The sequence below is a fragment of the Alligator mississippiensis genome, chromosome 12, assembly GCF_030867095.1.
Source record: "Alligator mississippiensis isolate rAllMis1 chromosome 12, rAllMis1, whole genome shotgun sequence".
Classification (NCBI taxonomy): domain Eukaryota; kingdom Metazoa; phylum Chordata; order Crocodylia; family Alligatoridae; genus Alligator; species Alligator mississippiensis.
The window spans coordinates 44,224,147-44,245,656 of record NC_081835.1 but is presented as its reverse complement, the minus strand read 5'-3'; the positions used below and the strand labels follow the sequence as shown (position 1 = coordinate 44,245,656).

The 21,510-nt window shown below is 49.7% G+C and overlaps 1 protein-coding gene across 5 annotated transcripts in view; it reads left to right on the top strand.

The window, feature by feature from the left end:
- Positions 1–21,510, top strand: part of CACNA2D2 (calcium voltage-gated channel auxiliary subunit alpha2delta 2) — a 736,608-nt gene that overhangs the window by 396,413 nt on the left and 318,685 nt on the right. For 4 of the 5 annotated variants that reach the window (XM_059716173.1, XM_059716174.1, XM_059716176.1 and 1 more), the window contains exon 4: positions 10,774–10,833. In XM_059716173.1, the coding sequence (XP_059572156.1) occupies positions 10,774–10,833 (60 nt within the window). Of the gene's footprint in view, positions 1–10,773; positions 10,834–17,571; positions 17,680–21,510 lie in introns of those variants that run through there. The other variant, XM_059716177.1, reaches the window with a different exon arrangement.

Genomic DNA, 21,510 nt, shown 5'->3' with positions numbered 1-21,510 from the left:
TCTGAGACAGAAGTTTCATAAACTGGTTTGACCCAATTCAGTTAAGTCTGATACTACATTCAACCAGGTTTATCTTATACCAGTTTCAGCCATTTTGAAACTGGTTTATGTGCCTGAGCTTCTATTCTGTTACAGTCTTAGACCAGTTTCTGATTACTTATACTGGTTTATGTGTAATTTCTGTCCCTAGCCCTGGAGACCAGCTACATGTGCAGAGTAGCTATCAGATATTAAAAGCTCCACGCAGCTATAAAGTTAGACCTCAAAAATGTGCACTAACCTTATAGTTGGTTGCTATCAAGTTGAATTTGCACGTGTAGCAGGGTCCCCCCTGTGGCTCAGTCCTGTCAGCTAACAAGGCTTTCAGCCACAGGGGTGCACTGTGCCCAGTGTAAAACCCCCAAGCTCTAGAGTCTGTGGCAGCTGCAATCCCCAGGGTTAAGGGATTTCATGCACCCCTGAGGCCAGGGGTCATGGCAGCTGCAATCCCCAGGGTCCAGGAGTTTCCTGCATCCGTGAGCCCTAGTGATTGTGGTGGCCATGGTCCCCAGGGTCCAGGGTTTTCATGTATCCCTGAGCCCTAGGAATCAGGGCAGCCACTATTCCCAGGGTCCAAGGGTTCACGCATCCCCAGATATCCCCAGGAGTTTGCTGCAGTGGGGATCCTCCAGTCCCGAGGTTGCGTGGGGCATCCCCGCAGCTAGGAACTTCTCAGCTGGGGTGTGTGGGGCTTCCAGCCACAGGAGCTGGCTTCTTGCCAGTACAGGGGGAGCCTGGGATCGGACTCCCTCTGCACCAGTGATATGGTGCAAAGGGATCTAATTCATGATCCCACAGTCATGCCTCCTGCCATGCATGTGTGACATGGCAGGAGGTGCAATTGTGTAAATCGCACAATTAGATCCCATTGCACCTTTACCTGCATGTGTAGAGGGGGCCTAAGGCACAAGTCATGTGTTTCTCTTTCTACCCCATTCCTATATTAGTACCCGCCACTGAGCACCAAGGCACTGATGTTTGCACAAAGATGTTCTGAGTCCTGGTCCTACTCAAGGCAATGGGAAAACAAACTCCCATTGACTTAAAATTGGACTGAGATTTGTTTGGTTTTTTTTCTCCTGAAAGAGCCCTGCCATCCTCTAATGGTCTCTTTGAGTTCAGCTGCTGCTAGTGAGATTATTCATCTTTCTACAAGAAGCAATTTCTCTTTATTTCTGACATGTATTTCAGATGCTTTTCAGATCTGTCTGGAGAAAATTGTTTCCCCACTGAAAATTTCCAACCTACTTGCTGGACGCTGAAATTTGAAATAACTTGGGAATAGCTCCAAGCCAGTGAGTCCACCCTTGCTTGATACACTCTGAAGAAATCTTCCCGGTCCAGAGAATTCATAGTCATCTTATTTGGTTTTGACATAGTGCGATTTAGATAGCAATTAAGCGTGGAAGGAAAATGATTGGGCATGTAATAGCAAAGAGTCACACATGCACCTATTGTTTGACTCCCCACAAGGGAAATGATTTTGGGTCACAGTTCTTTGGCTCTTTTGTATGAGCAGTCACAACATTTCCAAATCAGTCACTAAGCGTCTTGAATCAAGCTAAAGGTTTGTCAACAGCCCCCTTTCCCGTGTCTTTAAACTGAACGTGCAAAATGGGAAGAACCATAATCAAGGCTCAGATTTCCCATCAGGATTCTTGTGCAGAACTCCCACACAAGTCAGCATGGGTGTCAGGATGTAACTAAGGACACAATTAGCCGTGCGTGGTTAGTGATCAGATTTGAAATAGTCACTGATGAGGCATGTAAAGAGGCACTGACAAATGTATTCAGTACCAGTGCTATCAGTCTGACCACTGTGAATGTGAATGCAGCTTATTTTGCTTATTAATATGATGAATTATTAATGCAATGATCTTATCACTTTCCTTGGACTTAAATTTGAAACAGTTGTTAATTCACTCTAGTTATTTCAGGAACTTTCTAGTTTTCATTGTGGGATTTTGCTGGCTGTGTTATGTAATTTGCTTTTCCTTTATTTTTAGGGTCTTCAGCAGTATTTGTTTGTTTATATATTTTTTCAAAGAACATACAAATTATAGCAGAAGCAGCCAAAATGCCTTACCTCTTGGTTAGAGATCCTGCAACAATTTTCATGTTCTGCTCATTGTAAAGCCTCAGTGGCATAGCAGGATACAGTAGGACATGTGCCATATCTGCCCCAGAGATGACTACATCATTTCTCTATATACAGTCTAGGCTGGGATCCTAGACAAGGGATGGGCAATTATTTTTGGTGGAGGGCCACTTAACGAGTCTTGGTGAGCTGTCGAAGGCTGCGTGGGTAGTCTCACCCCTTGACAGTTGTCACGCCCCCTTGTTGCCATATTGGGATGGGAAGTCCCACCCATAACCCCTGACTTTTGCCACTGGATGTCCCATTCCTTGCCCCCCAGAAATACTCCGCGCGGGGGGGGGGGGGGGGGGGGGGGTTGCCATCTTAGAACCAGAAAAAAACCCATATCATACACTACAAGTCAAACATCTACTATAGCATATTTTAATTTTATTACAAAAATATTTTTGTCATATGTGTTTCAATAGTATATATAGGAGTGACTGCATAATAACTCAAAAATAAAATTCTTAGTTTTGTATATTGTGGGTGTGGGTATGTGGTGGGTGTGTGTGGTGGGGTACATGAATGTCGTGTGCCCTCAGAGGCTAGGGGGGCATGGCGAGCTCCCACAGGTGGCAGCAGCGCTGGCAGCCACAACACTGTCAGCGGGGGGAGGGGGCGGGGAGGGCAACCAGCGGTCAGCAACCACCCATAGATGCCAGCAGTGGCAGCCAGCAGCAATTGGGGACTGCCTGCACCAGCAAGGGAGGTGGCGATTGGGGACTGCCTGCAGATGCTGCCTGTAGTGTTGGTGGTGCCTTTTTGCAGGGGGTGCGCCACCAAGCTCAGGGGGTAAATGTACACACGTGTGCACCCTCTACGTGTTGCCAGTGGTAGGATGTGGGGGTATGTGTGTGTTGGATGTGGGGGTGTCTGTGGGAGGGTTTGTGAGGAGATGTGGCTCTGTGTGTGGGGGCATGGGGTATGTGAGGGGATTGTGTATATGTGGGGGGTTGTGGGAACCCCCCTACACTCCCCCCATGGTGCAGGAGCAGGCAGGGCACTCAGGGCACAGGCACCTGGCGGGGCACAGCTCCAGCCAGCGCTGCACATTGCTGCAGGAGGTGCAACCTTCCTCAGGCTGTTTGTATCACTGGTGCTCCCTGCCACTCGTGGGCAGCTCCTGCACCCCCACAGCACGGGAGAGAAGCCCCATGTGCTGGAGCCAGCTGCCTTCCCTGCCAGGGCTGCGCAGCACAGAAGAGAAGCCTCTGGAGCTGGCTGCCTTCCCTGCCGGAGCTGCACAGCAGGGGAGGGAAGCCCCAGGTGCCTTTCCTTGGGGGGCAGGGAAGGCAGCTGGCTCCAGCGCATGGAGCTTCTCTCCTGTGCTGAGCAGCCCCAGCAGGGAAGGCAGCCGGCTCCAGCACTGGGGCTTGCCTCCCGTTCTGTGTGAGTGCAGGGGCTGCTCATGAGTGGCAGGGAGCACCAGCAATACGAATGGCCAGGGGGAGATTGTGCCTCTTGCTGCGATGTGCAGTGCTGGCTGGAGCTGCACCCCACTGGGCACCTGCGCCCTGAGCACCCTGCCTGCTGCTACTGCCACCACCTGCCGGGGCTGGATGCTACAGGGGGAGTGTGGGAGGGATCCCCCCACCCTCCCTCACACCCACACATTGCCTGCCTGAGCTCTGTGCTGCTGCAGCCCCACTGGGTGGAGGTCCACGCTGCTGCCAACCCCATGCTCCGTGCTTCCACTCAGCTATAGCCCTACCCCTGCTGCTTCCCTACCTGTTGCCCGGAGTCAGCAGGAGACTGGGGAAGTGGAGCAGATCCCCAGGAACTACAGCTGCAGCAGCAGCCCCACCTGGAAGCTGCACACGGGCTGGCCAGGCCCTTCTGCCCACGAGGCTGGGAACAAGGCAGTAGGGTACGTTTGGGGCTTTGTGTACACATGGGTGCCTTGCTCCCATCCTCCTGGGCAGAACGGCTGGGCGGAGCTAAATTTGTTGGTGGGCACCATGGGCTGGATGGAAGTGCTTGGCAGGCCAGATTTGACCCACCCCTGTCCTAGACACTGTAGAAGTTGAGTCTGTTATCGTTGGGACAAATCAGTGACATTATTGCCTGAGCAAAAAACAGATTCAGGACTTCAGAGTGTAGCAGGGCTTGCAATAAAGGATGTCCTTGCCTTGCTGTGTCTCACTAAGAACTGTTAACTTGCAAAAGAGCTTCACTGGGATGTGTGTCGTTAGGTAGCCTCATGGCTAATTAACCTGCTTACAGATTAGCCACTTAGTCCCTGGATCTGAGTTTTGATATCTGTGACATGGTGCATATTCTCTGAAAACTCTTGTAAAGCCAACAGCTGTTGTGGGAGCCAGTGGGTTGTGTCTGATTTTACAAGGCTGCTGTGATGCACATAATGCACCTAAGATGAAACCTAGGGTGCTTTTCACCTGGGAAGCATCATGAGCACCAGCTGAGAGGAGGATAGCTGCAGACCAGCCAATATTATGACATGCTGACTCTGAAGCAGGTTGGGTTGATTGGATATCAGATTAAGCTATTTCTCTCATCATGTGGGATGCTGTAAAACAGATAGAGACAAGTACCAGAGCCTATGCCTCAGTGGGAATTTTGCCTGATTAGGGAATCTTGGAAAGCGCCCATTGCCCACACTGCAAAGCACTTGGACTGCACTCCACGCACAGCTAGATGCATTTGTTTGTTTTGTCTGACCTATGGCCCTTCAAGGTCAAGGCTTGTCTTAATACCCATCCTGTCCCACACAACTCCTCCTAGCTGCACTCCTGGTATGCAGCTCCAGATCTGGGTTAGAGAGCTTAGAAGCGGGGAGGGGGAGGTTGTGTAATTTATTTTGCATTCTGCTTTTAATTTACTTAGTGGTGCAGAATTGATCTTGTTGGAAACCTCTGGGCTTTTGACGTTTGTGCCTTTCAGCTCAATTAAAAGACCTGACCACAGCCACTTCTCAGCACTTTCATTATACAAATCAATTTACCTCACTTTTTTCTTTCATTTCTTTTTTTTCTCCTCCATCTCCACTGCCATGCCATAGCACATGTGAAGAAGCTCTGACACCAAGGCATTCTTTGTAAGAGCTCACATGATAGGGATGCTGATTCTAGAGGTTAGTGTTGCCCAGGGGCCAAGAAACCCTCTTGGCTGAATAGGGAAATCCAGGAAAGCCTAGGGGCGAAAAAAGAGGCATATAGAATGTGGAAGCAGGGGGTAACCACAAAGGAGGAGTATACCTACTTGGCTCACACTTGCAATGAGGCAATTAGAAAGGCCAAAGCAGCAAAGGAACTCAGGCTGGCATCAAAAATTAAAGACAACAAAAAGTCCTTCTTTAGGTATATAGGGAGCAAAAAGAAGGTGCAGGGCAGCATAGGACCCCTACAGGACAGACTAGGGCAATTGGTGACAGATAGGAGTGACAAGCTGAGCTCTTCAGTGAGTTTTTCGTATCTGTATTCCTGAGCATGGATAAAGACATATTTTCCCAGTTGGATTATAGACGGGCACAAGAGGGACATCTGCCCACCAACAGTTAGCACCAGCCTAGTGAAAGGACACTTGGAGGGGCTGGACATGTTTAAGTCAGCAGGCCCAGATGACCTTCATCCAAGGGTGCTGAGGGAATTAGCCAGTGTCATAGCAGAACCACTGGCAAGACTGTTAGAGCACTCGTGGTGCTCAGGGCAGGTTCCAGACGATTGGAAAAGGGCCAATGTGGTCCCTATTTTCAAGAAAGGGAAGAAGGAGGATCCGGGTAACTATAGGCTGGTTAGTCTCACCTCTGTCCTTGGGAAAACCTTTACAAAATTATTAAGGAACACATTTGTGGGAGTCCAGCAGGAAAAATAATGCTGAAGATTAACCAGATTGGATTCATAGCAGGTAGATCCTGCCTGACTAACCTTATTTCTTTTTTAAATGACCAGGTCACAAAATGCTTAGATGCAAGAGTCGAGGTAGATGTCATCTACTTGGATTTTAAAAAGGCCTTCGATATGGTGTCTCATCCCATTCTTATAAGTAAACTAAGTGGCTGTGGCATAGATGATTATGCAGTCAGGTGGGTGGTGAATTGGCGTATGGGACACTCAGAGAATGGTGGTGGATGGGTTGGTATTGACCTGGAAAGATGTGGGCACTGGGATCCCCCAAGGTTCTCTCCTTGGACCGGTGCTGTTCAATATCTTCATCAGTGACTTGGATGAGGGCGTGGAAAGCACTCTGTCCAAATTTGCAGATGACACCAAATTATGGGGCAAAGTAAACACACGGGTGGGCAGGGAATGGATTCAGGTGGATTTGGACAGCTTGCAAAAGTGGACAGAACAGAATAAAATGTAGTTTAACAAAGATAAGTGCAAAGTGTTGCACCTAGGGAGAAGGAATCACCAACACACATACAGATTGGGGGATGGCCTTCTAAGTAGCACAGTGGCAGAAAAGGATCTTTCTTGCCTGACCAATCTCATTTCTTGCCTGACCAATCTCATCTCCTTCTATGACCAGGTGACATATCACCTGGACAAGGGAGAAGAAATTGACGTCATATATCTTGACTTTAAAAAAGCCTTCAATCTGGTGTCCCATGATATCCTCCTGGAAAAAGTGACCAACTGTGGCCTTGGCTACTTCACAGTCCATTGGCTGGGGAATTGGCTCTGAGGTTGGACCCAGAGAGTGATAATAGACAGAAGTAAATCATTGTGGTGCACCATGACCAGTGGGATCCGCCAAGGCTCCGTCCTTGGGCCTTTACTCTTTAACATCTTTATTAATGATGTAGACATTGGTGTTAGAAGTGGACTGGCCAAGTTTGCCAATGACACCAAACTTTGGGGTAAAGCATCCACACCTGAGGATAGGCTGGTGATCGAAACCGACCTAGACAGGCTCAGAAAATGGGCAGACTAAAACCTGATGGCGTTCAACACTGAAAAATGCAAGGTACTCCACCTTGCAGAAAAAAATCCCGCAGCACACTTATACGCTGGCTATCACCATGCCTGAAAGGTGATGATTGACCACAAGATGAATATGAGCCACCAATGCGATATCGCACCTGGTAAAGCGAGCAAAACTCTGGCTTGCATCCATAGATGCTTCTCAAGCAAATCCCAGGATGTCATCCTCCTGCCCGCTATACTTTGCTTTGGTGAGGCTGCAGCTGGAGTACTGCATCCAATTCTGGGCTCCACAATTTAAAAAGGATGTGGAGAAGCTTGAGAGAGTCCAGAGGAGAGCCACGTGCATGATCAGAGGGCAGGAGAACAGGCCCTGTGTTGACAGCCATGGGATTCTTCAGCCTGGAAAAGCGCAGGCTCAGGCACCTGGTGGCTGCCTTTAAGTATATAAGGGGTGTACATCAGGATCTGGGGGAACGCCTGTTCACCAGAGCGCCCCAACGGATGACAAGGTCCAATGACAAACTCCTCCAAGACCGTTTCAGGCTGGGCATGTGGAAAAACTTCTTTGTTGTCCAAGCCGCCAAGGCCTGGAATAGACTGCCTCCAGAGGTGGTGCAAGCACCTGCTCTGGACTTTAAGAAACATTTGGATGTTTATTTTGCTGAGATCCTTTGAACCCAGCTGACTTCCTTAGGTCCCTTCCAGCCCTAATGTCTATGAAATCTCGGAGTCATAGTAGACCCCAAGATGAACATGAGTCGTCAATGTGACGAAGTGATAAGTAAAGCTAACTGCACTCTGTCATGCATTAGCAGATGCATCACAAACAAATCTAAGGAGGTTATACTTCCCCTTTATGTGGCATTGGTAAGGCCTCAGCTGGAGTACTACATCTGGTTTTAGGCTCCTCACTTCAAGAAGGATGTGGATAACCTTGAGAGGGTCCAAAGAAGGGCTACTCGTATGGTTAGGGGCCTGCAGGTAAGGCCCTATGAGGAGAGATTGAGGGACCTGAATCTCTTCAGCCTCTGCAAGAGAAGGCTGAGTGGTGATCTTGTGGCCATCTACAAATTCATCGGGGGAGGCAGCAAGGGAGAGGAGATGCTCTGTTTACCAGGGTGCCCCTTGGAGTGACTGAAAACAATGGCCACTTCTTCACAGGTTACCAGAATCTGGAATGGGCTTCCAAGGGAGGTGGTGCTCTCCCCTACCTTGGGGGTCTTTAAGAGGAAACTGGACAAGCACCTGGCTGGGGTCATCTGACCCCAGTGCTCTTTCCTGCCAAGGGCAGGGGGTTTGGACTTGATGATCTACTGAGATCCCTTCTGACCCTAAACATCTATGAAATCTGTGAAATTTATGGAATGGGCATGTACCAATAAAATGAATGGCAACAGCTACCTCTTGTGTTCATTGCTCCCTTCCCTTGACAACTTGCTGATCAAGATAGGAACCCAATCTTGGGGCCTTCGGAAGGCTATTCCACCAATCTAGGAGAAGAGAGTGAAGCAAACTAGCCAGCTTGCAGGATGTAGAAGGTGCAACAGTTACCCGATTCTCAGGGGAGGGGTCATGGCAATGGGAAAGGCAAGTGATCCCTGGTGTGTCAGGGTGAAGGGAGCACTGTTGGAATAATGGGTGGGGTCTTTTATTTCTACTGCTGGAAATCAAATGATTTCAGCCTAGCGTGACTTTGAGAACAACTAGAGCACACCCTTTATTCCATTATAGACTCACCCCTTCCTGGACAGTGTATGAAATACCACATATCCACCCACCTGGTGGATCCACCCACTTCCCCAATCTGCATTTCAACGCCACAGGAACTGAAGTACTCCCAGACCACAAAAAATAGTCTGGTCCATGTGCCTTGCCATCTCTTCTGCAATGGAGCACTAGAAGGGGGTTACTGTTTTTGAGAGGGTACAATCAATGGAGGATGCTTCATGGGAAGGCAGAAAATCCCCTGTTTTTCTGTAGTTTCTTTCCTAGTCCACACCAGCAGCTCCCATGGAAAAAATCAAGCCTGTTGTTTCTCTAGTTGAACACCCTGAATCACTGGCCACCTTTGGAAATTCTGGCCTTATCTTTCTATAGATTATGGGAAGCAGTTATCCTAATATTCCCTTTCCTGAAGTAGGCACCATTCTTCCTAAGAGGAGATGAAATGCTGTCCCCTTCAGGTAAATGAAGGAATGGCTCATCACTGTATTAGTAATTTTTGATCCTACTCAACCTTTTCACTTTCCAAGTGGTGCCAGCCTCATTGCCCAGAGTAACCTAGCTATATGGAAAGACAGCATACTTGGTCCCTTGACTCTGCCAAGTGATGGCCCATGGTTTGCTTTCCAGTGATGCTGCTACAGTTATTAGTGGTGACATCTCTACTCTGTCACTGGAGATAGATTTTTTTTCCCTTTCAAAAATCTCATACATTTTAAAGAAATAAACTAGTTTTTTTCTGTCTGCACTTAACCTATCCTTTGATTAGACCTTGTCAGGCTGTCTTGAAATGCTATCTCAGCCTGGAAACCTCCCACTGCAGTCAGTAATTAAAGGCAGAGCTGCTGCGATATCTTACCTGATTCCTCTCCCCATTCACTAGCTTCTCAGAAATAGCTGGTGCATTGCGGGCTGGCTCAGTGCTGCTGAACTGACTCTCCTCAGAGTGTGCACCCAAGGTGTAAAAATAGTCTGGAGGAATGTGCAAGGGTTAATTACCTCCAGGCAAAACATTAACCCTTCAGACAGCCATATTAAAGAAGCTTTCCCAGGGGACCTGTTCTTTTCTAGAGCGTGTAGGCCCACAGATCTAGCAGTAGTTCAGCACACAAAGTCTGGCAGTTCCAGAAAAACTCCTGGTCCCTGGAATCTTGAGTTCATCGGCATGTACTAGCACTGACTCAAAATCCTCAGATGGCTTAAAACCAATTGATTTAACTTGGTAGAAATCCCTGTGTAGACACTTGCTTTGGTTTCAGAGTGGTTTTCTTTGGCATAGCCAAAGTCAGTAAAGAATTGATTTAAGATAAACTGCAATAAAACTGCTTTAATCTGAAATTATAGCCTTTCGCACCTGTTTAATGAAACTGTTTTAAAATCACAACTTCAGTTTAACCTGTATAGTCAAGGACAGTTGTTAATCAGGGGGGTTTGTTTTTCTCACCTGCTGAATGATTTAGTCTTTAAGGTCTCATCTTGTCCTGTCTTCTCCAGGATCTCTGTGGACCAGGGGTGAATGCCTTTCACAGCCTCTGTAAAGTCTAATTACACTGTGGTTTAAGAATGGGGACCAAAAGAGGGGTAAAAGACCCTCCCAGTCTAGAACCAATGCGGGGAGTCTCACAGGGCTTGTTAATTTGATGTGCATGTGGAAGGGCATAGCAAGGTGCCCATTTTGCCTTGGCTCTTATCAGCTGCACTGCTGAACGTGCTCTTTCACCCACCGTGTGTGTTACACAGCCTTCATTGTGCCTGATTCACAAAGGATGATGTGTGCCTGTGGCTAAAGAGTCTGACTTCTAGTTCAAGCAGTAGAAACTTTTCCTATTCACTCTGGAGGTTTCTCTGGTTTGGTTCCATTGTGTGTAAGTCCCCAGGTACCAGTGTAACCAAACCTGTTCAGGGGCAGAATGAGCCAGTCCTCCACCTGTTGTAAAGGACAATGTCTTGTCTGAGCTCACCCTGTCTCTCTTGTATGATTTACAGAATCTCGCTGATGCAGCTGAGAGGTTCCAGAAAGCCCATCGCTGGCAGGACAACATCAAGGTAAACTCCAGTCATCTCTTCTCAGGCCTGGTGGCCTTTTAAATGGCCTGATTTCGCTGTCTTTCTACTTGCATGTAACCCCACTGGTTGTAAAGTATAAGTGGACCTTCAAATTCTTTCAAAGTTTTCTCTCAGTCTCCTTAATTTTCCCTCTCCTCCCTTAACTTTCCTTCCTCTCTTTCCCTTTCTCTCTCTAATTCTCCTCCTCCTGCTCCTTCCCTCACTCTACAGTTTTTAAAGCAAACTGTGTCTGTTCACACTGTTCATTTCTGTGAGTTCATACGCAGATGCCCTGCTCCTCATCTCTCTGTCCCCATTGCCTGCCAGCCCTAATGAAAGTGAATGAAGTAATTTTGAGCTCGTTTCCAGCATTGCCTCTGCCTGTGCATACAGGTAATAAGAGCAGTCAGAAGACAGAAGGTGAAGGTCAAGCTAATGGTTAAACACTTTGGTTTCAAGCTCATATTGAGAGCTACCCAGAGAGTTTACATTTTTGCCAGCTTAATAGACAGGTCATGTGTATGATCAGCATACAGAGAGGGACAGGCTGGGTACAATCCAAGGTCTTGTGTTAGATGACGATAGCTGACACACATACACGCACACGCCTGTTTTTCAATGCCTGACAGTAATGCCAATTGGTGTTGGTATTGGGGGAAGGAGTAATCTAGACTGTTGCAGGGAAAATGTTGTTTTAATGATTGCATTTGACTTTGTAATTATGGCAGTGATAAAGCTCAGCAGGAATCTGAAGTATTCTGCCTGAAAATGCTCTCAAATTATAACAATAATGCAAAGGGAAGAAAAGATTGTTTTCCTTTCAGTGCAAATGAATTCTGAAAAAAATTCCAAGAGACCGACCTCCTCAGCACCAAGTGCCAGATTTTGCCTCCCTTATGCAGAATTCCTTCTTATTCCCTGCAAACAATCCTGGAGGACCTTAAGAAACTAGCCCCAGAAAAAATGTCACTGCATTGTCAAAATTGAGTTGGCCTCTTTTCTCTCTGGTTGTCCCAGGAAGATTCCTGTCCACTCAAGGTGCTTATCCATCTCACAAATGCCCCCAAAGTCAGAAATCCTCAGTGTCTCCTGAGTGCTCCCCAGCAGTAGTGGGCACCTTGCCATGCCCCTCCACACTGTCTCTGTTTTGTCCAGCAAGATGTGTGCTTCTGGACATTTTAGTCTTTGAGGTAGTGTTGCCTAATGGATAAGACTGGGATTTGGGAGGCATAGGTTCTCATCCTGGTTCTTTCACTGACTTGCTGAGTAACCTTGGGCATCCGTCAGATGGGGATAATGATACCTCCTTTGAACAGGACTTTGAATTCTCTGCTGAAAAGCAGTCTGAGAACCAGGTGGCCTTCGCATTATATCTACCATTACTTTAGTTTTGTACAGGCCAAGGGGTGAACACCCTGAGCATTGCTGAGGGCTGTCATAGCTGTACCCAAGTGTGCTTCTGAGATCTTCTCTGTGCTGTCTGTAAGAGGAAAGGACTAGATTTCTATCTGCAGAGAGGAATGGGGATGAAATGACCACTAAATGGGGGCATGTATTCAGGAGAGGCCTTTTGTAGCCTAACTAAATTCCATTAGGCAGCCTGGACCAGGGACAAAAATAGGGAAAGAAGTAGAAGTGCATGGAGAAGACAAGAATAAGGCATGAGGCCAAAAGCTGCTCTAAGATTCTCCCTGGCTGGCCAACCCACTGACATTTTTGATAGAAACAAACAGTAGAATTAGGCTTATGGAGTAGCAGAAGGAAGCAAAAGCAGAAAGAATGAGCCCAATTGGCAAGAGTTCAGTTCGCCATTTGGTCAGCTCATAATGCCTTTGACAGCTCAGCACCCCGCTGTATGAGAAGTGGGCTGAAGGCAGAAGCAGTGAGGGGACCGATCCTTTTTTTTTTTTTTTTCCATGGAGCCAGCCCATGTCTCCCGCAGTCATGAGGCGAGCTGCCGGTGGGCTGAGCCACTCCAGAGCTGCAGAAGGCTCCAGTCCTTCCTTCTGAGGCCACCCAGGCAGGTTACTAGCGGGTGGGTGCTGCCCCAGCTCAGGCTCAGGGAACCCTTGGATTGGGCTGGGTCCTGCCTGAGAGCTGGGGCAGCACCTGCTCATTAGTCTCCCACTGGGGTAGCCATTTTTCTGGTTTTATAGTGGACAGTCCAGTTTTCTGGTCCTCTGTTGATATGAAACTGGACCTTTATGTCCTCTATTTTTCACCGCTTGGAACACCCCCCCCTCCCACCCCCCCCATGCTGACACCGCCACAGCTGCCCGTGGGAGCTCCCCACTTGCTGCCGCTGCACTCCTGCTGCCAACACCACCGCCTGCAGGAGTTTGCCATGCCCCCCCAGTCTCAGGAGGCACGCGATGTTCATGGTGGAGGGTGCACTAAATGCAACTGTCCTCTATTCTTGAGGTACCTTGATGGCCACCCTACCTCCCACCCAGGTGGCCCTGGGGGGTGCTGCCACCATGGAGGGAAGTTTCAGGACTCCCTGCAGCTCAGGGCCCTCTGGCAGCTCGCCCCCCAGCCGCAGGAGGGGAAGGCAGGCTCCACAGGGGGGGAGAAAAAGAAGAGGATCAGGTCTCTCATTGCCTTTTTCTTTCTCCCCCTCAGCAGAGACTGCCTGCACGAGCTGCTGCTGGGTTGTGCAGCCCCTGTGCTCTGTGGGGGGCCTGGTCCTTCTGTCTGGTGGCAGCTGCCCCCGGGCCCACCCAGGTGGGGTGCTAGCTGCACAGGTGCTGCCTCAGCTCACAAGTAGCACCTGCCGGATCTAACTCTTCCCCAGCAGGTGCTGCCTGTGAGCTGGGGCAGCACCGGCACAGCTAGCACCTTGCCCGGGTGGCCGTGGGGGGTGCTGCTGCCACAGAGGGAAGGACCAGGCCCCCCTGCAGCTCAGGGGCTGCATGACCCAACAGCAGCTTGCACGGGCAGGCTCTGCTGAGGGGGGGAAAAAAGCAGTGAGAGGCCTGATCACTTTTTTTTTTTTTTACTTCCACAGAGCCTGCCCGCCTCTCCCATAGCCAGGGGGCCTGAGCCATGGCAGGCCCTGAACCTTCTGTCCACAGTGGCAGTGTCCCCCGGGCAGTACCTGCCTGCTATCAGCCCACCCAGGTGGCCCTGGGGGGCGCCGCCACCATTGAAAGACAGCTGTTTGGCCCACCGACAGTTCACCCCCTAGCTACAGGAGAGGCGGGTAGGATCCGCGGGGGGAAAAAAAGAAAAAGGATTGAGCCCCTCACTGTAACAGTGATGGAAGCCCCTAAATTGAAACGGAGGGTTTTTAATTATTGCAATTAAAAACTCACCATTTCAGTTTATGGGACTAAACCCCCGTCGTGTACAAACAGCCTAATTAGGTCTCAAATTCTATGGCCAACTTCTGTTCCTGGTCTTGCTGTTACCATCATGATTGCTTTCTTCCTCCTCTACCTACAAGGTAGAGCCTGCAGCAGGAGCAGAGTGTGAGAGACAGAAGAGAACCTAACCCAAAGAACATAATCCCAGTAGCTGTGGATTAAGGGATTTTCCAACCATTTCTCCTCCAACTCTCACATTAGGGCCTGATTCCTACATTTCTTGGATACCAGTATTCCCACTGAGCTCAGAGGGGCCACAGGTTGGGGAAAGAAAACAGGATCAGGCCCTTATTGGGGCAAGAAAGGAAACAGGACTAGGCCCTTATGGGTCATCTGTATTTTCCCTAGAGCTCTCAGAAGTGCCCACAGCCTTTTCATGCTAGTCAGTGACTAAAAATATTCCAGATATGTTTATCTGTAGCAAGATCCTGAGAAGGCTGCAGCAGAAACCAGTGTCCACCCAGGACCCCTGACAGCCCCTCTGTTTAACCACCTTTTTAAAAAAAATGCCATTAGAGAGGTGTTTATCCAGGATGCTCAGTAGCATCTCACATCAGTATGTGCCATGCTCCTGAGCATCCTGGGAGAACACCTCTCTAATGGCATTTTTTCAAAATGGAATTACAACATAAGTTTGGACTTGAATGTTTCCCTTTAAATCATGACCTCTTCATGTTCCAGACATCCAGTGGATCCTTCTCTAGCATTTGCATAGCCCTGCCCAACCCAAAGGAGTCCATGTGTTATATGGGTTTAATCTAGTCTTAGCAACATGGTCATCCTATAACTGTTTATAAAATGTACCACAGCAGCAGGAGTTGGTGGAACCTGTTGCTAAATATGTTGTAAATTATGTGATGCTAGTGGCTAGACTTCATTCTAGGACACCAAACCAGGAGCCCAGAACAGCACGCAGGAACTGATGGGCATTCATATCAACACCATTTATAGAGAGAGTGGGAGCTAGAGCACTAGCCAGAAGTCTTGGGTACAAGCAAGTTAAGAAGCAGCAGGGGTGTCTGCTGGGATGGGCAAAGTGGGCCCTATTCAATTCGGATTCAGCCTGAATCAGGGACAGTGATTCGATTAATTGATTCAGATCACTGTCCCTGATTTGATTAGGCTGAATCCAAATCTGAAGATTCAGTGCTGATTCAGAGAATCAGCAATTCGGCCATAGACACAGCTTTAAATGTGTTTTCTACATACCTCCAGGTACCCCAGACCCAGAAGGCACCAGTCACCGAGCTAGGGGGAGGGGGGTGGGGGGTAGCCAGTGCACTCCCCATCAGACCTGGAAGTGGACCAGAAGTGCTTCTGGTTCACTTCTGGGTCTGCTGCTGAGTGCACTGGGGGGCCCCCCCACACTCCATGCGCCCCAGCATCACAGCGCTCACGAGCTGCCTGCTACCTAGAGGAACGTGGAAAAAACTGGGAAACATGGCCTTCTGCAAGATTCAGGGTTCCTGGCCCCTAATGGACATGGCCATCGGCAGCAGCTCAACACCACTGCTCGCTCCTGGACCTGTGCTCCTACCTAAACCCAATTCAGTGCTGTTGCCCGTTCCCAGACCCATGTTGCCACCCAAATACAGCTCTGAACTGATGCCTGAACATGGCCCCACTGCAGTCGCTGCTGGCCCAACATAACCAGCCACGGAGGAGCCCCTGCAATCTGGATCTGGTCTTGGGCTGTGGTGAGTCTGAAAGCTCTGTTCTACAGGAACCTGAGCCAGGCACCTAACACCCTTAGGTGTCAAAGAGAACAAGGGAGCACATGCATCTACTACATCTGCGAGTTACCAGTCCTGCCTCTAGATCTGGCAGCTGTGAGGATTATCTTTTGTTTGGCACCATCACAGAAATGAAACTCAGAACACAAGAGTCCCAGAAAACAACCATAGGACAACAGTCAGAGTAACAGCATAGAGAAGCAGCGTGCAGAAGGAGAACATGAGTATAAATCATTTACCTCCATGAGCTGACCTTGCAGCCAGTGGTTCCTCCACAAGGACATGCTGATCTATTAACCAGAACCAGGAGTCAAGAGTCAGGGTGGCAGGCAGACTGACAAGCCCCCAGCTGGCCCACATTGCCTAGATGGGACTGGCTTGAGAGCCTCCAACTGGCTGCAGTTAAACTGAATGGATGTGGCTGCTGGCAAATAGGGAGAAGCCCTTGCTGTGCTCTGTCAGTTGTCCGTAAGATAGGCTTTCTCTCTGGTTAAGCTGAGTGTTCCTGAGTCCTTGTGCTGAGGAGTTCCCTAGTCTGGTTCCTGATTCCTTGCTCTCTGGTTCCTTGTCTAGCTCTCAGTGTCCTACCTAAATCCCTTGACTCATCATGACCACTGGCTTGCCAAGCCCTAGAGTTTTGGGCTCCTGGTTTGTGACCTTTATCCCTGAGCGCCGGCTCCCTTGTGTCCAGGTCATGTTTGTAATGCTAGAATCTCAGCTGTCTGTTTTTCAAGATTGCTCCTATAAGAAGTTTCAGAAGCTGCTTGGTATGAACTGGAGAGACTGAATAAAGTGTATCCCTGTCTGATTCCCTTTGAGGAGCAGCATGCATGTTTCACTCATCTGTGAATGTTACGGATGGTTCCTCCTGGAAATGGTGAAATGGACTCTCTTGGCAAGGCAAAGTTACGCCTATGCAAGTGGTAACCTCACTGCCTTTCACTTTTCTTGCTGGCTTGGTTCTGTCCTTTTTCAAACCTACCCTGTTGTTTGGGACACATGGAACCCACCCAAATTCTTTCCTTCTATGTCCCCACTGTCCTTAAAGCCCAAGGGGAGACCACACAATGTCCTGTGTACATCCATGAATTCATCACATGCCTTTAAAGCTCTCCCTTCTGGACTGTGTTGAATGTTCTTCTGTGCAGTGCTGTGTTGTTAATAGACAAGACAGGCTTGCTGCAAAGCTTTCTTATTAGCATATTACATAATGAAGTGGAAAGGGCACAAAGTACTGCAGTGGAGAGGGAACAGGACTGGGGCTCAGGAGACCCAGGGGTTAGTGCCCTTTCCTCTGAATGGCCTTAGGCATGTTGCTTTACCTTTCTCAGCCTCACCTTCCCCCCACTGTAAATTGGAGATAATGCTTTTCAAACCCTTTTCATGAGATATCTCCATTGCGCAGCTAACTGCGGCTCCTCCCTGGGGTTTAGCCTGCCTTCCCTGTGAGCCCATCCGTAAGAAAAAACCTCTGACCTGAGTGAGGAGGTATTTGAAGCCTTGGCTAGATGATCTGGCTGAATGTGTAGGTTCAAAGTCATGTTTTGGTTAAACCTTAGCTGGACCCTTCTTACTCTGCAGTGATGACATGGGAAAATCACTCAAGTGTTGATAAGCTTCTTCCAGTGCCTTCCGATAATTCCCCCAAAAGACAGAGATGTTTTTCTTCGATTGATAAAATTAACTAGGTACATTCCTAGAACATCTCAGCACAAAGATCCATGGGATATGCCTCCAGACTCTCACAGGTAAGTGCAGAAGCAATGAGGACCCAGTAATTCAGGTAGGAGTTTGCTGTGAGAATGTTCACAGCCAGGCTGAGCTAGCCCTAGTCCCCAGATCCAAATTAACTGTGCTTTTTGTATGAACAGCGCCATAAGGAAACAAAGTTTTGTAAAATGGGGGCTCTTGAAACAATCTGAGAAACTTGTTTTTCTTATCAAAATGACAATGCTGGCATTTTTGAAACCGCCAGTTTAGGGAATGAATGCCTGCTTCAGCAGAATGTCTATGTCCTGCCCACAGCCTATATGGAGTTAACAGGGACCTGGCTGGCCAAGAACACCAGCTGACATTTAAGTTCCTGCTGGAACTCTTAGTTGCAGGTTTGCCATTGAGCTAGTAGCAACTGTAGTGCAGGAGCCACTGCATTCTCCTTGTGCTTGCTGAGCTATCTAGCAGAGCTATAATATGCATACCCTGGCAGTTGCACTTGACTAGTTAGCATATATTGGGAGCAAAGAGGTCCTGGAGCTTCTGCTGCTCCAGGCAAGCTTAGACAATGGCCACCAACCACTTGAGCTGGAGATGCAGGAAAATGTTTTTTGCTGTTTTTAAACTGCCACCCCTGTGAGCAACACAACTGAACACTTCAGCATTTCTCTTTCAGTCCACAGGGAAAATGCAGTAGAAGCATGTTCTCTCCTTGGAAGGCAGACGTGATCTCTGAGATCCAAGGTTACTTCACTGACATCTTCATATTGCCTTGCTCTGAGCCCTGGCTCCCACAGGAGTGACTTCGCTCCCATCAAAATATTATTAATATCAGTGAAGCATGAGCACAAGAAGCCAGAGGCCAGCCACCCTGCTTCCAAATGTAGCCACTTAGGCAGTGCTGGGAGGCAGTAGCTAGCTTCGGTCAGCAGGCACAGAGGTGAAGCAGCAGCTTCTGATTTCAAAGGAGACCAAGGAGCACCTCAGCAATGGGGTTGCCCTTTCCACCTTGACTTATCTCTGGATTTGGGTGCCTTTGAGGTCAGCTCTGCTGGGCAGCAAGAATGCAGCAGTGTCAGATGCTTAATTCAGCCCACTACATTATGGGATGGCCATGGGGCTCTCAGCATGACAGTCTGGTGCTTGGAACAGTCACCAGCCCAGTAACACCAGCTAGCTGGGACTTTAAAAAATTCCTAACACCCTAACGTTACACTAGGATAAATAATTTACTGACTTGTCATTAAATTCCCCCTGTCTTCCCTTATGCCTCTTTCCCATGTTCACTGAAGATGGCTGGATACATTTGTATCCCAGTAGAGCTCTTTACCAACTCAGTCTGATAGAGAAGGAAAGAGTTGATCTGATGAGATGAGGACTCCTTTTAGATTAGAGACTATGAAGTGAAACCAAAGTCTAGAAATGAACGCCCTTAGAGAGGGAGAAGTTTAACTCTACAGTCAGAACAGCTAGTTGCGTGAGATCTGGGATCATCTTGAGGGTAGGTGCAGACATTCTGGCAATTGGCAGACACAGAGAAGGAAATGGAGAAAAAAACTGCCACTTGAGTTTCTTGTAAGACAGGTTTTCAATCATTTTTCATTTCTGGACCCTTAAAAATTTTGAATGGAGGTGCGGATCCCTATGGAAATTTTGAATGGAGGTGCAGCCTCCTTTGAATTGCAAGTGTAGGTATTCACAAACTTTTGATTAATTATAGTCATCTTTTGTGGACCCCTTAGACATAGTCTGTGGACCCCCAGGGTTTTGTGGACCACAGGTTGAAAACGTTCATTGTAAGAAACGCTGTGCTGTGCTGAGGAGTGGATAGCAATCTCCACTGCATTGCATTGTTGCCCCCCTGTCTGCACTGCATCAAGAAGATGCTTCTAGAACACCCTATCTGGGTGAGCTTTGTTTGCCCTATGTGTGCACACAAGGCAGTATCCCATCCCCCCTCCTCCACATGGTTTAGGACACCCTTTGGAGTGCAAGTAATGCCTCTTTTCTTTGTACTGGACATAATTCTCACTTGAACCCATCTCCCTTGATACACATCTGACTTAGTGCTAGAGGGTCCCTTCCTTAGATTCATTCATTGGTACCATTCACTGCAAGCTCTGTACCTGGCATGGGTATCCAGTCCACCCCCTGCGCTAGGCCTGGCTGCTGCTTGTCCTGCAGACTGATTCAGGTCCCCAGGAGGCCAGTGGCTCTGAGGCCAGTCTATCTGTGTCACGTGCTGAAGTGTGGATACTTCAAGGTGTCTACGCAAACAGGGTGCTGCTGCTGTGGAAGAGCAGAAGCAATCCAGGGACAATGCAGGTGAACAAAGCAAACCCCAAGCCAGGGGTGGACAAAATATGGCTCACGGGCTGGATGCGGCCCGTGAAGCCATTCTATCCAGCCTGCGGGGCCCCTAAAAAATTTAGAAAATTAATATTTATCTGCCCTTGGTTTCTGTCTAAAAATGACGGGAACCAAGGGCACTAGGACCCAGGGGAAGCCCGGTGGGCTCCCACAACAGCAGGGCCTGGCCACTCCCACCCCCACCCCAGCCAGAAGCCCAGTGGGGGCTTCTGGCCTGGGAGCATGTGGCTTCCCCACTCAGGAAGCTCAAGGAAGTTGGGGGGAAAGGGCAGGGGGGGACCCCGGGCAGGAAAGGAGCCCAGGGAAAAGTGGCCCGGGGAAAACCTGAGCGCGGGGGGAGGTGGGGGGGGGAAAGCAGCCCCTCGTCCTCCCCATGCCTGGCACCCCGTGCTACAGTTGCTCGCAGCCCCATGGGGCTGCCTGTGCCTGCTCCAGACAGCCCCACAAGCTGCAAGTGGCTGCAGTGTGGGGCATCAGTCATGGGGCGGGGGAGGGGCCACTTCCCTGCCCCCGCACTCATTTTTTCCCCTGGGCTCCTTCCCAGCAGAGAGGAAAGTGGCCCCTTGCTCATTCCGTGGCCAGTGCCCCTCACTGCAGCTGCTCATAGCCTGTGTGGGGATGTCCGGAGCAGGCACAGGCAGCCCCAAGAAGGCTGCGAGCAGCTGCAGCACGGGGCATCGGGCACAGGGTGGACGAGGGGCCGCTTTTCCCACCCCCGCACTCAGCACCACCTTGTAACCCAGCCCTGCTGCCAGCCTGGGCCCCATGCCAGCTCCGGCCTTGCCTGTTGGGGCTGCGCGTGGTGACAGCAGCTGTGGCCCTCCTGCTTGCTGCGCCGGGCAGTGATTGCCACTATCACCTCTGTGCTGCCCAGTGCATGAGCTCTGGGTGGGTACCAGCAGCAAACGCTGCCTGGTGGAGCAAGTGGTGCGGGCCACAGCTGCTGCCTCTGACGGGCAAGCCCGGAGCTCACCTGGAGCCCAGGCTGGCATCAGGGCTGGGTTACAAGCTGGTGCTGAGCATGGGGAAAAGCGGCCCCTCGCTCACCCTATGGCCAGCGCCCCACGCTGTAGCTGCTTGCAGCCTGCGTGGGGCTGCCTGTGCCTGCTCCAAACAGCCCCACATGGGCTGCGAGTGCCTGCGGCAGGGAGCACCAGCCATGGGGTGGGGGAGAGGCTGCTTTTCCCCATGCTCAGCACCAGCTTCTTCCTTGCCAGCGAGCAGGGGGTTGGGGCTGTGTGCTGCTCCCTGCCTGTACTGTGGGGATGGGGGGCACTGTGTGTGAGTGGGCACAAGAGCCAGGGGGAACACAGGGCTCACACCGGTGTCCCAGGGCCAGTGCTGGCGGGGCCCAGAGCAGGGTGGCAGGAGCACGGGGTCCCAGCTGGCAGGGGCTCTGTTGAGCTGGCCCAGCTCCCCACTCTCCCTGCTGGTGCAGCCCAGCTCGGCTCCACAGACCCCTGCCAGCCTGTGCCTCACTTTGGGCCCCACCAGTG